The sequence below is a fragment of the Aotus nancymaae genome, unplaced genomic scaffold, assembly GCF_030222135.1.
Source record: "Aotus nancymaae isolate 86718 unplaced genomic scaffold, 86718_ANA_hifiasm-v0.15.2.pri h1tg000008l, whole genome shotgun sequence".
In the NCBI taxonomy this organism is placed as follows: domain Eukaryota; kingdom Metazoa; phylum Chordata; class Mammalia; order Primates; family Aotidae; genus Aotus; species Aotus nancymaae.
In genome coordinates this window covers 15,570,468-15,585,356 of record NW_026988419.1, presented here as the reverse complement: position 1 = coordinate 15,585,356, position 14,889 = coordinate 15,570,468, and the positions used below count along the sequence as shown (strand labels likewise).

The following is a 14,889-nucleotide window of genomic DNA, read 5'->3' as shown; positions in this document are numbered from 1 at the left end:
GGATTACAGGCATGAGCCACCACGCCCGGCCCATTTATCCTTTTATAATTGAGGTCATTGCATTTTCACATTTATTTAAGGTCTGTAATAACTCCTTGGCCTTTTGGTTAAGATCAAGTATATTTAAGCTCCTTTTTTTTTTTTTTTTAAATACAGTCTCACTCTGTCGCCCAGATTGGATCTCGGCTCACTGCAACCTCTGCCTCCTGGGTTCAAGGGATTATGTGCCTCAGTGCTGGAGTAGCTGGGATTACAGACACCTGCCACCAGGCCCGACTAATTTTTGCATTTTTAATAGAGATGGCGTGTCGCCACTTTGGAAGGCTGGTCTCAAACTCCTGGCCGCAAATGGTCTGCCTGTCTCAGCCTCCCAAAGTGCTGGGATTCCAGGCATGAGCCACGGTGCTTAGCTGAGATTTTCTTTTTTTTTTTTTTCTTTTTTTTGAAGACGAGGTTTTACCATGTTGGTCAGGCTGGTCTTGAACTCCCGACCTCAGGTGATCTGCCTGCCTTGGCCTCCAAAGTGCTTGGATTACAGGCGTGAGCCACCACACCGCCCAGCCATTTTTTTTTTTTTTTTTGAGAGATGTGGTTTCACCATATTGGCCAGGCCGGTCTCGAACTCCTCACCTCAGGTGATCTACCCACCTAGGCTTCCCAAAGTGTTGGGATTACAGGTGTAAGCCACCGTGCCCAGCCTTGTTTTCAATTTTAAAGTAACTAAAGCAGTAATTCTTTCCCTTGTTAGGTCTTCTGTTGCTTTTTTCTGAATAATATATGTCTTTAAGGAATGATAGGAATAATACATGCCTTTAAGAATAATATATGCCTATTAAGGAAAATTAGAATGATGCATTTATTATTTTTAGCCTTAGAAAATCCTCTGTTATCCAGATTGAGCATGTCTTTCATTTTCTTCTAATTTTGTGTGGTTAAATTTTATATCCTTAACCCTTTAATTCAGGTAGAGTTTATTTTGGTGGACTCTGTGAGACACAAGTCTAAATTGCTCTTTTGTAAATAGCTAGTCACTCATCCACCATGTCTTTCCAGCATCATTAATGTTCTGTTTCCCTCTGTCACTGTCAGCTGTTGTTGCACTAATGCTACATAAGAAGCCAATTCAAAACTGAGAAGCATACAACCTCAGTTGTATCTCGCTCATGCATCTGTGGGCAGGCTGAGTTGGCTTCCAAGCTGAGTGGGATCTAGGTGGCTCCATGTACCTTTCATCTCCCTTAGACCAGCAGGATCAGTGGCATGGGAAAATATACCTTGCCTCCATTGAAATAATGCACAGTCACAGGGTGAAGAGTGTGTTTATAGCAAAAGATGAAGAACTGGGAACTGCAGTGCCATCTGCCACCCCTATGGAGACAGCCTTTCAGGAAACTAGATTGTGTTGAGATAAAGGCAGAACAGAGTCTAGAAAATAGCCCAAGGTCAAGGGAAGTGTTTTTTCTTTTTTTCTTTTTTTTTGAGACAGAGTCTCACTCTGTTGCCCAGGCTGGAGTGCAGTGACTCTATCTCAGCTCACTGCAACCTCCACCTCCCAGGTTCAAGCGATTCTCCTGCCTCAGCCTCTCGAGTAGCTGGGATTATGGTCACCTGCTACCACGCCCTGCTAATTTTTGTATTTTTAGTACAGACGGGGTTTCACCATATTGGCCAGGCTGGTCTCAAACTCCTGACCTCAGGTGATCCGCCCGCCTCGGCCTCCCAAAGTGCTGGGATTATCTGTGTGAGCTGCCGCACCCAGGGTTACACAGAAGTTTTCTTCAGCCCTGTCCAGGAGGTAGGAGACTGTCAGGTTGGTTCAGGTAGGTCTGGAGGTTGGTAGGTGAAGGTTGGGGAGACAAGGGGGTCGCGGCTCAGGAAGCTGACAGGTGGTAAGTTGTTCAAGGGATTGAACCTAAGTTCAAATATGAGCACAAGAGGGCCTGAAGGGCTGGAGGAAAACAAACTGCCTGAGGAGCTGGAACCGGAGGGGCCATGTGTACTGGGGATGGGAGGGGATCAGGGAAAAGGACACTAGAGTTTAGGTTTTCAGAGGCAGAGAAGTTCCCGGTGAATCCAGGGTGTGACCAGGTGAGCAAGCTGCTGAATTATGCTGAAGGCATTGAAATTGAAGTCAGGGGCCGGGCCCGGTGGCTCACGCCTGTAATCCCAGCACTTTGAGAGGCTGAGGCAGGCAGATCACGAGGTCAGAAGATCGAGACCATCCTGCCCAACATGGTGAAACCCTGTCTCTACTAAAATACAGCCAGGCATGGTGACATGTGCCTGTAGTACCAGCTACTCGGGAGGCTGAGGCAGGGTAATTGCTTGAACCCAGGAGGCGGAGGTTGCAGTGAGCCGAGATAGTGCCACTGCACTCCAGACTGGTGACAGAGCAAGACTCCGTCTCAAAAATAATAATAATAATACTTGCCTCTCCCAGTTGTTGTGATGATGGGAAGCTTGAGCACCAAAACCAGCTGGTGAACTCCTTAGAGAGTCTGAGCTGGGTCAGTGGATGGGACTGATGAGGAGGGGTAGAAAGAAGTTTGTCCATGAGTCAGGAAATGCAATGGCCTTGACCTGAACTAGAACTAGCGCATCCCTTTCCAGCCCAGAGACAATGTAGGAGGCTGAAGGTTTCTACTGCAGAAGGCAGGGCAGTGAGAGAGAAGGGAGGGAATAGAAGGCAGGGATCATACTCTGTCCAGACAGGGTGGGAGCTCTGTGAGAAGGCAGAGGACTTTGGGGGAGGATTTGTTTCCGACCAAACCAGGGTTCCACAGGGTACAGCACAATGGCTCAGATGGGAGCCCGTGAGAAAATGGTCCACGAGGGAAAGTGAGCTTTGGTTGGGGGCAACAGATGAGGGGATGGGATGCTAGGCAGAGGCCAGATGATCCCAGTCACCACTTCTGCGTTGGCTTCACTTTTCTAAATTGCACTAATTTCTCCACCCGGGTCCAACAAGATGTCTCTTTTCTCTAACATTTAAACAGCTCCAACCATCTCAGCTCCTTCATGATTGTTTCGTCATCATCACCGTCGTCATCGTTGTCACCATCATCATCTTCATCACCAGTGATTTCCTGAATGCCAACCAAGCACCAGTCATCAAGCTTGAGCCACGGTGCCAAGATGAAGGCAGGCTCTCCATTCTAAGGGAACCTCCCAGGCCAGTAGGGAAGGCAAGATTCAGACACCAGGGGCGGGCAGCATGAGATGACAGGTGGAACAAGGAGGAGATGCAAGAACCCCCACCCCTGACCCAGGAACCCACATCGCAGGCCAGACCTGCATGACTTCCAGGCACCCAACTCGGGTTATGAAGGTGTCTCTTCCGAGAGAGTGGCAGAGGCAAACTTCAGCCTTGGCAGTACCCCTCAAGCTGCTCAGGGGCGGAGTCACAGCCAAAGCCCTGGAATGCATGGGTTCCTTAGCCATGGCGCTCCTGCAGCTTCCTCTTATATGACCAAGCACCTGCCACCACCAGGCTTGTCCTGACTCCTTTACATGATCCACCCTTCTGAGTGGGGTTTGGCTTCTGTACTGCTCTCCTGTGGGCACTGAGCCCACTAGTCAGAAGGAGAGGGCTCCAGTCTCCTGACAGTCACAGTGCTTGGTGGCAAAACATAAACTGTCATTCATCCATTCTTTGTTTCTATCACTCACTCATCATTCAGCAGATACTCAGCTGAACACTCGCTCGGGGCCAGATATCATTCACACCACTGGGAATACGGTGGCGTCAGCACAGGTCTTTCCCTGACTTCATGGGGCTAACATTCCAGTGGGAGTGCCAGAAAAGATCCACAAAATAACATCAGATTGTGAAAAATGCTGTGAAAGTGAAGGAGATAAGCAGAGTAATATCACTAATGCAGTCGAGAGTGAGGAGGTGACGCGGAAAGGCCTCACGGGGGGGTAACATTTTTTCCTTTAATTCGATGCATAACTTACATATGGTAAAGTGCACAAATTTTTTTTTTTTTTGAGACGGAATCTCAGTCTGTTGCCCAGACTGGAGTACAATGATGCAGTCTTGGCTCACTGCAACCTCTGCCTCCAGAGTTCAAGCGATTCTTCTGCCTCAGCCTCCCTAGTAGCTGGGACAACAGGCGTGTACCACCACACTTTGCTAATTTTGGTATTTTTAGTAGAGATGGGGTTTCACTGTGTTGGCCAGGCTGGTCTCAAACTCCTGACCTTGTGATCCGCCCACCTCAGCCTCCCAAAGTGCTGGAATTACAGGTGTGACCCATGGCACCTGGCCATGCACAAATCTTTAATGTACAACTTGGTGAGTTTTTCAATTTGCATATGTCAGAGTTTCTCAATCTCTGTTCTGCAAACATTGGGGCTATTTGTCGTGGAGACTGTCTTTTTTTTTTTTTTTTTTTTTTTTGAGACAGAGTCTCTTTCTATCACCCAGATTGGAGTGCAGTGGTGAGATCTTGGCTCACTGCAACCTCCACCTCCTCCCAGGTTCAGGCAATTCTCCTGCCTCAGCCTCCTGAGTAGCTGGGATTACAGGTGCTCGTTACCATGCCTGGCTAATTTTTGTATTTTTAGTAGAGACAGGGTTTTGCCATGTTGGTCAGGCTGGTCTCAAACTCCCGACCTTGTGATCCACCTGGCTTGGCCTCCCAAAGTGCTAGGATTACAGGCATGAGCCATCGCCAGACCCTGTTTTCTTTTTTTTCTTTTTTTTGAGATGGAGTTTCACTCTTGTTACCCAGACTGGAGTGCAATGGCGCGATCTCGGCTCACTGCAACCTCCGTCTCCTGGGTTCAGGCAATTCTCCTGCCTCAGCCTCCCGAGTAGCTGGGACTATAGGCGTGCACCACCATGCCCACCTAATTTTTGTATTTTCAGTAGAGACAGGGTTTCACCATGTTGACCAGGATGGTCCCGATCTCTTGACCTCGTGATCCACCCGCCTCGGCCTCCCAAAGTGCTGGGATTATAGGCGTGAGCCACTGTGCCCAGCCCCGACCCTGTTTTCTATATTATAGGCTATTTAGCAGCATATCTGGTCTCTACCCACTAGATGTCAGTAACACCCCTCCCCACCCAGTTGTGACCATCAAAAATGTCCCCAGACATTGACACATATCTCCTGGGAGGCAAAATCATCCCTGTTGGCCGGGTGTGGTGGCTCATGCCTGTAATCCCAGCATTTTGGGAGGCCGAGGAGGGCAGATCACCTGAGGTCAGGAGTTCAAGACTAGCCTGACCAACATGGAGAAACCCCATCTCTATTAAAAATACAAAATTAGCCAGGCATGGTGGTACATGCCTGTAATCCCAGCTACTTGGGAGGCTGAGGCAGAATTGCTTGAACCTGAAAGGCAGAGGTTTCAGTGAGCCAAGATCGCGCCATTGCACTCCAGCCTGGGCAACAAGAGCAAAACTCCGTCCCTCCAAAAAAAAAAAAATCCCCCCTGTTGAGAGCCACTAGTATATGCCACGTAGCCAGTGCTCAGCTCAAGATACAGGTTATTTCCACACAGGGGGTTGGTGTTTAAGCTGACACCCAATAGCTAAGAAGCTGCCTCCAATTCAGAGAACTGGGGAAGGAGTGTTCTGAAGGGAGGGAGCATGGGCAAAGGCCCTGAGGTGGGAAGGAGCGTGGCACATCTGAGGAAGTGTGTCTAGTTCGCGGTCAAACTCCTAACCATATCCCACAAGGGAAAGGCATCTGAGGAGGTTGAAGAGACAGGCGGGGCCATATCAAGCAGAGGCCTTGTGGGATACAGTTAGGAGTTTGACATTTCAAAGAACATTTGTGAGTATTTAATATGTACCTGGCATCGTGCCAGACACTGGAGAGTTGAAGATGAATAAATCAAATCCTTGGCCGTATTCTTTTTTGCTTTTATTACTGTTTATAGTTGACACATAATAATGGTACATGTTTATGGGGCACAGTGTGATATTTTGATACATGTATATAATGTGTAATGAGCAAATCAAGGTAATTAGCATATCCATCACCTCAAACATTGATCTTTTTTTTTTTTTTTTTTGAGACAGAGTCTCACTCTGTTGCCAGGCTGGAGTGCAGTGGCGTGATCTCAGCTCACTGCAACCTCCACCTCCTGGGTTCAAGCGACTCTCCTGCCTCAGCCTCCTGAGTAGCTGGGATTATGGGTGTGAGCCATCATGCCCAGCTAATTTTTGCATTTTTAGTAGAGATGGGGTTTTATCATGTTGACCAGGATGGTCTCAATCTCTTGACCTCGATCTCTTGACATCGTGATCTGTCCGCCTCGGCTTCCCAAGTGCTGGGGATCATATCTTTTTCTTTTTCTTTTTTATTTTCTTGCCCTGTTGCCCAGGCTGGGGTGCAGTGGTGCCATCTCAGCTCACCGCAACTTCCTCCTCCTGGGTTTAAGTGATTCTCCTGTCTCAGCCTCCCGAGTGGCTGGAATTACAGGCACCCACCACCATGCCTGGCTAATTTTTTATATCTTTAGTAGAGATGGGGTTTCACCATGTTGGCGAGGCTGGTCTCGCACTCCTGACCTCCACCCGCCTCGGTCTCCAAAAGTGCTGGGATTACAGGCGTGAGCCACTGCACCTGGCCAACATTGATCATTTCTTTGTGCTGGGAACATTCAAAGTCTGCTCTTCTAGCTATTTGAGAATATACAGGCCAAGTCCTGTGGCTCATGCCTGGAGTCCCAGCTACCAAGGAGGCTGAAGCAGGAGGATTGCTTGAGCCCAGGAATCTGAGGCTGCAGTGAACTATGATGGTGCCACTGCACTCCAGCCTGGGTGACAGAGTGAGACCCTGTGTCTCTATTTAAAAAAAAAAAAAGTATGAAGAAGACCCAGAGTTGGCACAAAAGAGAACATACTTAAGCCCATACAGGCGCTGGGAGGGTTGAAGAAGCGCTTTCTTGGAGAGACCACACCCAATCTGAGTCTTTGGGGAACAAAGGATAAATGGCACTCCACGCAGAAGTCACAGCATGTGCAAAGGCATGGGGGTGTGAAACCATATGGTAGGTTTAGGTAATTACAAGTAGTTAGGTATTCTAGAGTATAGAGTGCAGATGAGGATTAATAATAAGGCATCAGCCTGGATAGGATAGATAGATAATTTTTTTTTTTTTTTGAGACAGAGTTTTGTTTGCTCTTGTTGCCCAGGCTGGAGTACAATCTCAGCTCACCGCAACTTCCGCCTCCTGGGTTCAGCGATTCTCCTGCCTCGGCCTCCCGAGTAGCTGGGATTATAGGCATGCGCCACCATGCCTGGCGAATTTTTTGTAATTTTAGTAGAGATGAGGTTTCTCCATGTTGGTCAGGCTGGTCTTGAACTCCCGAATTCAGGTGATCCACCCGCCTTGGCCTCCCAAAGTGCTGTGATTATAGGTGTGAGCCACCGAGCCCAGCCTGGGATAGAAGATTCTCATGGCAGAGGAGATGAAACTAAAGCTGACTTGTAGCAGACATTGGAAGTTTTCCAGAACAGTCTAGGGGTGGGAGTTACGGCTCCCTGGGCCTGCATGAGTCCCCTAAAACACGCACCCTCACTCCTCATCCCAGTCCCGCCTTGACTCCATATATTTCTTTCTTTTTCTTTCTTTCTTTCTTTTTTTTATAAACAAGGCCATGGATGACTCCATATATTTCATCAAATGTATCTTGGATTTATCATCTATCATCTTGTTAATTGTGTGCCTTGAGATTTAGAATTCGGTCATCTCTGTGTTCCCTGCAAGCTCATGTTTGAGCATGCATTTCCTATTTCAGATTACAGGACTGCATTTTAATTTCTCAATAGAATGCCTGGCACAGCCTTACCTGCAGAAAGGTGTGTGCACAATGACTTGCTGATGCCCCATGATCCTTCACTTTGCATATATAGACACAGACTTAAAAACACAAACTCCTGCATCCTACAAGGGCCATCTGCAAATTGGCTTATCAGTTTCCTCACTCCTCTGCCTCCTCTGTGACACCAGCCCTTTATACCCCAGGCACTGAGAAGAAGCCTAAATACAGGCAAGGAGACAGGGAGGGAGCAGGCCAGAGGCTCTGTCCCTTAAGATGTACTCACATAGGAGAAACTCCATGTCTGCTTGGGTTTTCTGGATTCAACCCAGATTCAGGTGTTGGAATTACAATTCAGTTTGAAGATAACATATCCCTCATCCATCTCCCTCCCAGCAGCAGCAGCAGAGGTGAGCTTGACTTTTTTTTTTTTTTTTTTTTTGAGATGGAGTCTTGAGCTGGAATGCAGTGGCATGATCTTGGCTCACTGCAACCTCCGCCTCCCGGGTTCAAGTGATTCTCCTGCCTCAACCTCCTGAGTAGCTGGGATTACAGGTGCCCCCCACCATGCCAGTCTAATTTTTGTATTTTTAGTAGAGATGGGGTTTCATTATGTTGGTCAGGTTGGTCTCGAACTCCTGACCTCAGGTGATCCACCTGCCTCAGCCTCCCAAAGTGGTGGGATTACAGGGGTGAGCCACTGCGCCAGGCCGAGCTTGACTCACTCTTTAGAGCATTTACTTACCTTCCTGTCCTGGGCCAGAGCTAGAGCTGGAGCCAAAACGAGCCCAGCCCTGGCCCCTGTGCCTAAATTTGTAGGTTTCACCACCACCTCGCCTGCCCTACTCCTACTTCCATTCCAGGGACCTTAACAACTTCTAGAATCCGTCAGGAGGGCAGCAGTGAGGGGGCTGGGAACAGTGATGTGGAAATCGCCCTGGGCTTGGGAGTCGGGATGCCCAGCCCTAGGCTCCTCTGTGCCACCCATGGCTGCATAACCTAGGTCAAGTTGCTCCCCCAGAGCTTGTGTGGCCTCTTCCTATCCTTCAGGGCAGGACTTAAATGTCACCTGCTGGGAAGGCCCTCCCCCACCTAAGCTGGCCCTTTCTGTGCTCCCTGTCATTGCCCCCTCCTTGACTTCCTGCCACAATTTGTCATCACGCGCATCTGTATGTGTGTGCGTAAATAGATATAATTTTGTTTGCCCGCTTATTTGGTTCGTCTTCCTACTAGATTCCGAGCTGTAGGCTCCAGGAATGAGGACGGTGTGCCTTTGACCCTTGCAGCCTCCTCACAGCCTGGCAGAGTGCCGAGTACATAGGAGGAGCTAGAAAAGTCATTCGGCGAATGAATGAATCCATGACTGGCAGCTGACCCAGATGATCTCTCAGGTTCCTGCCAGCTGAGAAAGTATAGCAGCGCCCTGGACAGGGAAGCGGGAGGGGCAGGCTTCGAGCTCCAGCCCCCTCCCAGGGCTCGGGAGACTGTGGACCCCGATTGGCGCAGGCTCGCGGCCGGCTGTGGCCCCGCCTCCTGGCCGCCAGCCGGGGGCGGGGCAAGGCCGCCCCCCAAAGCTGGGTGGCCTTCAGGGTGCTTGCCCGGCCGCGGAGGGCGAGGGGGTGGGTCCGAAGAAGCGGTCAATGGCCGGGGCGGGGCCACAACGCCCCCGAGCCCCCAGCAGGCAGTCAGGTTCCCCGCGGGGGGCGGGGGGGGGGGCTGGCGCCAGGCCGTTGCCTAGCAACGCCTAGCCCCGCCCGGCGGGCGCGCGCCTGCCCCCGGCATGGCTTGGCAGGGCTGGCCCGCGCCGTGGCAGTGGGTCACCGGCAGCTGGCTGCTCCTCGTCCTTGTCCTCGTCCTGCTCGTGAGACCTCGCGGCTGCCGAACGCGGCCTGGCCTCCGCGGCCTGCTCATGGCGCACAGCCAGCGGCTACTCTTCCGAATCGGGTTAGTGCCAGGGCTCCGAAGCGTGCGGGCTCGGGAGGCGGGCGCGCTGGGAAAGGGGCCTGGGAGGCGGGAGCCGGGGCTGGGGGTGGGCGTGGCGGTTGGGACTGGGCTCCGTCCCAGACAACAGGGATCGAGGAGATGGGCTGGAGAGGCCACAGAGTTGGGGAGTTGGAGAATTGGGATAAGCTGGGGAAGGAGGATAGGAGAGGCGGGCCAGGGTGGCCACGGAAGGGGACGTGAGAGGGCATCTGGAGAAAAGTGCCACAGAAGGGGCTAGAGACTAGGAGGCTGGACAGGGGGGTAGTGCAGGAGCCAGGGCTGGGAAGACCGTCCCTGTCCGGGGATGAGGTCAGCAGGTGCTCGGGCTCCGATAGCAAATGCCGGAGAGAAGGACTGCCTCCCACCGTCTGCAGTCTGACATTTGAAACCGCCAACTCCTTCCGTACGTCCCTGTCCCACTCCCCAGCACCCAACTCCTTACCAGTCAAGTTAGGTTCTTCTGTCCCAAGCAAGAGTCCCAACGCTGTTGGATTCCAGCCTGCCCCTTTCCTTCTAACCCTAGCCTGGTCCATGTGGAAGCCCCACGCTGTGAAATCTGACGCAACTGACTCTGCCTGGTTTTCCAGTGATTTGTCTGCATCGACCCTCCCCAGCTCACTCTGCCCTCCTGCCTCCCTCTACCCTTTCCTTCCTGGCCCCAGGGGAAGGTGGTAACTAGCAAGCACTGTTCAGCCCCAGAGATGCTGAGAGGCAGGGAGGAAGACAAGCCTCCGAGGGCCCTTGTCCCCTTCCTACTACCGGACGGGCCATGGGTCAGGACCTCAAGCCCCAGTTTTGGGACAGTGATGTTGGGGATGGGAATTTTGAGAGCCCTGGCCACGGGCCAGGTTGTGGGAAGAGCCTAAGCCTGGGAATTTCCCAAGCTTCCGAGCAGACATTGTGCAATTCACCGTCTTCTCCCCAGACCACCCCACGTGCCCAGAAGCTTCAGGCCCAGGAATCCACTCACTCTCAGCCTAAGAAATGGAGGTATAAAGGTTTCTGTGAGCTGGAAAACTAGAAAAACATGGTGCTGGAGGGTGGGGTGGAGACCTTGTGTTTGTGCCTTTTGGGGCATTCACGTCTCTAGTATCCTAAACCTTGGTCACAGTTTAGATAATGCGCCAAGTAAGTTATCATTGCTCTGCACGTTACATAGGCTGGCTACATCAGTCCTACTCTTCAAAAAATAATAAATAAATAAATAAATAAAAATATTTAGGTTGGGCATGGTGGCTCACGCCTGTAATGCAAGCACTTTGGGAGGCGAGGCGGGTAGATCACCTGAGGTCAGGAGTTCAAGACCAGGCTAGCCAACATGATGAAACCCCATCTCTACTAAAAATACAAAAATTAGCCAGGCGGGGTGGAGGATACCTGTAATCCTAGCTACCTGGGAGGCTGAGGCAGGAGAATCCCTTGAACCCGGGAGGCAGAGGTTACAGTGAGCAGAGATCATACCACTGTACTCCAGTCTGGGTTATAGAGCTAGATGAGCTAGACTCCATCTCAAGAAAGAAAGAAAGAAAAAGAGAGAGAGCGAGAAAGAAAGAGAAAAATATTTAGATACCTTCATATTTAGGATTTTTTTTTTTTTTTTTTTTTTTTTTTTTTTTGAGACAAAATCTTGCTCTGTCTCCTACGCTGGAGTGCAGTAGAGTGATCTCGGCTCACCTCAACCTCTGCCTCCAGGCTTCAAGTGATTGTCTTGCCTCAGCCTCCCGAGTAGCTTGGAACACAGGTGTCCTCCATCAGCCCGGCTAATTTTTGTATTTTTAGTAGAGACAGGGTTTCACTATGTTGGCCAGGCTGGTTTCGAACTCCTGACCTCGTGATCCTCCCGCCTGAGACTCCCAAAATTCTGGGATTATAGGTGTAAGCCACCTCGCCTGTCCCATATTCGGGATTTTTAATAAAAACATTTCTCCCCACAAAATTTCTGGGAATTTTACAGCCCTATCTGGGGAAAGATTTTTAAATCTACTTCTAGCTTTCAGAATTGGTAAGTTTGAGGTCATATGAATGGCCTGAGGAAGTGGAAAATAGAAGTTTCCATAAGGAACTAGAATCCGAGATCAGAATGCCAGGATCACTATCTCAGAATCTTGAGAGTATGGGTATGCCTGGAACTTGGGAAGATTTCCCAAATCCCCAAAACTGGAATCATCAGAGAGCTTCTTCGAAATGCAGTATTTCTACAGGCTTTCCTGTGTCTGGATGTCAAGGTTGCCTTGGAATCTATTCCCCAAATTTGCAGAGCAGAAGGGTGTGCCCGGAATCAGAATTCCAGACCCTGCCCCTCATGGTCTGCAAAACAATCAGTCCAGTCCCCAGGGGGAGATGCTGCTGGCTGCTGGGAGGGAGAGGGGATATTTACAGGAAACTGTAGTGGGGAAATGGGCAGGTATTGGTGCTAGAGGTGCCTCCAGGAAGGATGGGGAGGGAGGGGGAACGGGATGGGACAGGACATGTTGCGAAGGGGGAAAGCGAATGCACTACCAACCTGAAGGTGTGGCTGGGAGGATCACAAATAGAGGATTCTGTTGGGGGTGGAAAGGAAATGATGGAAACACCAGCCTCACGGGGAGGAGAGCTGTTAGCCATGTTATCACTAATAATCAACATCCCTGGTGTTTGGCAATTTGGCAATTTTATAAAAGGCTTTCCTCAACCGTACCTACAGTCGTCTTAGGATGAGGATAACCGAGCACAATGGGGAGGGGCCCCAGGTGAACCTGGTGTGAGACACATGTGGGGCCTGGGAGACAGTGTGGGTAGTAGCTAAGCACATAGCATGTGGAGTCAAACAAGTCTGCTTTTGAGTCCTAGCTTTGTTGCTTAGTAGCCATGTGACCTTGGACAAATAACTGCTCTGTGCCTTGGTTGTTTGAATCTGTAAAATGGGGTTGCGGATGCCTATCTCATAGGGCTCCTGTGAAGATCAAATGAACTGCACCTGGGCCTGCCTCAAAGGGAGTGGTCCATAAATGTTAGCAGGTGTTCCTGCTGTGGCCTGGAGATGGGAGAGGATCCATGGCCCTATGTCCTTCTAGAGCTTCCTTACATAATTCCACTCCTGTCTTCCAAGTCTATCCTATCCACCACCCAGCAGAAAACTCCACATCCCTTCATTCAGCCGGGGAACACGTAGCTGCCCTGGGTAGGGACTGTGGGGTCCCAGATATGAACAGGTTCTGATCACTGTTCTCCAGGGAAGGGGAAAGCACATGCGAACAGATATAAACAAGGGCCCAAACCCAGGAGAGGGCAGGGTGTGGCAAGCTCCCCAGGAGCAGTAGGATAAGCCTGGGGAGTCGGATCAGGAGTGTGGGACTCGCTGGTGCGTGCCCTCTGCTTCCTGCTTCAGTTGCCCTTTTGCCTTCTTAGGGGTAGTTGTGGGGGTTTTGCAGAACAGAGTGTTGAGGAGAGCCTCTGTCTTCAGAGGGGAGGCAAATAGCACACAAGCACATCTGGAAGTGTCTTGCAGAGCCGAGGAGGTGGGTAGCAGCTGGACTGTGGGGAAAGCCAGTTCTAGTGAACAGCCTTCGCTCCCTGACCAAGTCCCCTCTTCATTCCTAGGCACAGGAGGTCTTTTTTTTTTTTTTGAGACAGAGTCTCACTCTGTTGCCAGGCGCCAGGCTGGAGTACAGTGGCACAATCTCGGCTCACTGCAACCTCCGCCTCCCGGGTTCAAGCAATTCTCTTGCCTTAGCCTCCTGAGCAGCTGGGACTACAGGCACCTGCCACCATGCGCAGCTAATTTTTTGTATTTTTAGTAGAGATGGGGTTTCACCATGTTAGCCAGGATGGTCTCGATCTCTTGACCTCGTGATCCGCCCGCCTCGGCCTCCCAAAGTGCTGGAATTACAGGCTTGAGCCACCACGCCCGGCAGGAGGTCTTTCTTGACCCTCGAAACCGTCCTTGGGACAGACCTAGCTTGCTCTTCTTCTGCAAGAGGAAACCCCTTATCTGGGGCCAGTGAGTCCCACTAGCTCGATTTCAAGAGTAGCAGGAACCTGATGGGAGGGTCCTTGAGTGAATCCTCCCAGCCCCTGCTAGTGGCCGGAATGTCAGGTAGATGCAGTGAGCTGGGCTATCCACGTCACAGTCTGGCAGGAGGGGAGCAGAGTCCTTTTCCTTTCTGGTGCCTATGGGACCTTGGAGAGCTGTGGCCGGAGCACCCACCACAGCCTCGTGCTCCCCTGCCGCTCTCTGCTCTCCCCAGCCACACAGCTTCCCCCTGCTGCCTGGCTGGTCTTCAAAGCATGCCTTTGACCAAGTGTTCCCTTCTGAAAGCCACATTGCAGAAGAATGAAGCCCCCCACTCCTCACCCAGGCCTTTGCGGCCCTCCCACACCTGCTCCAGACCTGCCCAGTTTCATCTCCCCCACGCCTGAGCTCTTCCTGCACTTTTGTCTCACCTGTCTAGCCTTCCTTCCTCCCTACATCTCTACTGTCAAATTCTGTTGCATCCTCAAAGCTCACCTTCAAACATACCCAGAATCTGAACACTTCTCCCCTCCTCCAGTGCCACTACCCTGGGCCAGCCAGGTCAGCTCTCACCCAGCCTCCTAGATGCACTGCTGCCTTCTGTCTTTGTACCCCAGTGCATTCTCCACACTGCAACGCAAATGAAATTGTTATTTAGGCTGGGCGCTGTGGTGCACGCCTGTAATCCCAGCACTTTGGGAGGCCAAGGCGGGTGGATCACCTGAGGTCAGGAGTTCGAGACTGGCCTAATCAACATGCTGAAACCCCATTTCTACAAAAAATACAAAAATTAGCCAGGCGTGGTGGTGGGTGCCTGTAATACCAGCTACTTGGGAGGCTGAGGCAGGAGAATTGCTGGAACCCAGGAGGCAGAGGTTGCAGTGAGCCGAGATTGCGCTATTTACTCCAGCCTGGCTGATAAGAGTGAAACTCCATCACAAAAAAACAAAAAAAAAAAAACCTGTTATTTAAGTCAGGAACGGATCGCTTCTCTGCTCAAACTCCTCCAACTATTTCCCACCTCTCATGAAGTCCAAGTCTGTTTGAAGATTGGCTTCTGGGCCCTCTGTGACCTGCCCATCCCCATTGCATCATTTTTTTTTTTTTTTTTTTTTGAGACAGAGTCTTACTCTGT

The 14,889-nt window shown here is 50.8% G+C and overlaps 1 protein-coding gene across 2 annotated transcripts in view; it reads left to right on the top strand.

The window, feature by feature from the left end:
• The window catches only part of PNKD (PNKD metallo-beta-lactamase domain containing), a 78,222-nt gene that overhangs the window by 45,187 nt on the left and 18,146 nt on the right, over window positions 1-14,889 (top strand). Inside the window, exon 1 of one of the 2 annotated variants that reach the window (XM_012445952.2) lies at window positions 9,461-9,724. The exons of the other annotated variant lie outside the window; for it this stretch is intronic. Coding sequence (XP_012301375.1) covers window positions 9,561-9,724 — 164 coding nt within the window. The 5' untranslated portion in view covers window positions 9,461-9,560. Of the gene's footprint in view, window positions 1-9,460; window positions 9,725-14,889 lie in introns of those variants that run through there. 2 annotated transcript variants of the gene reach the window in all.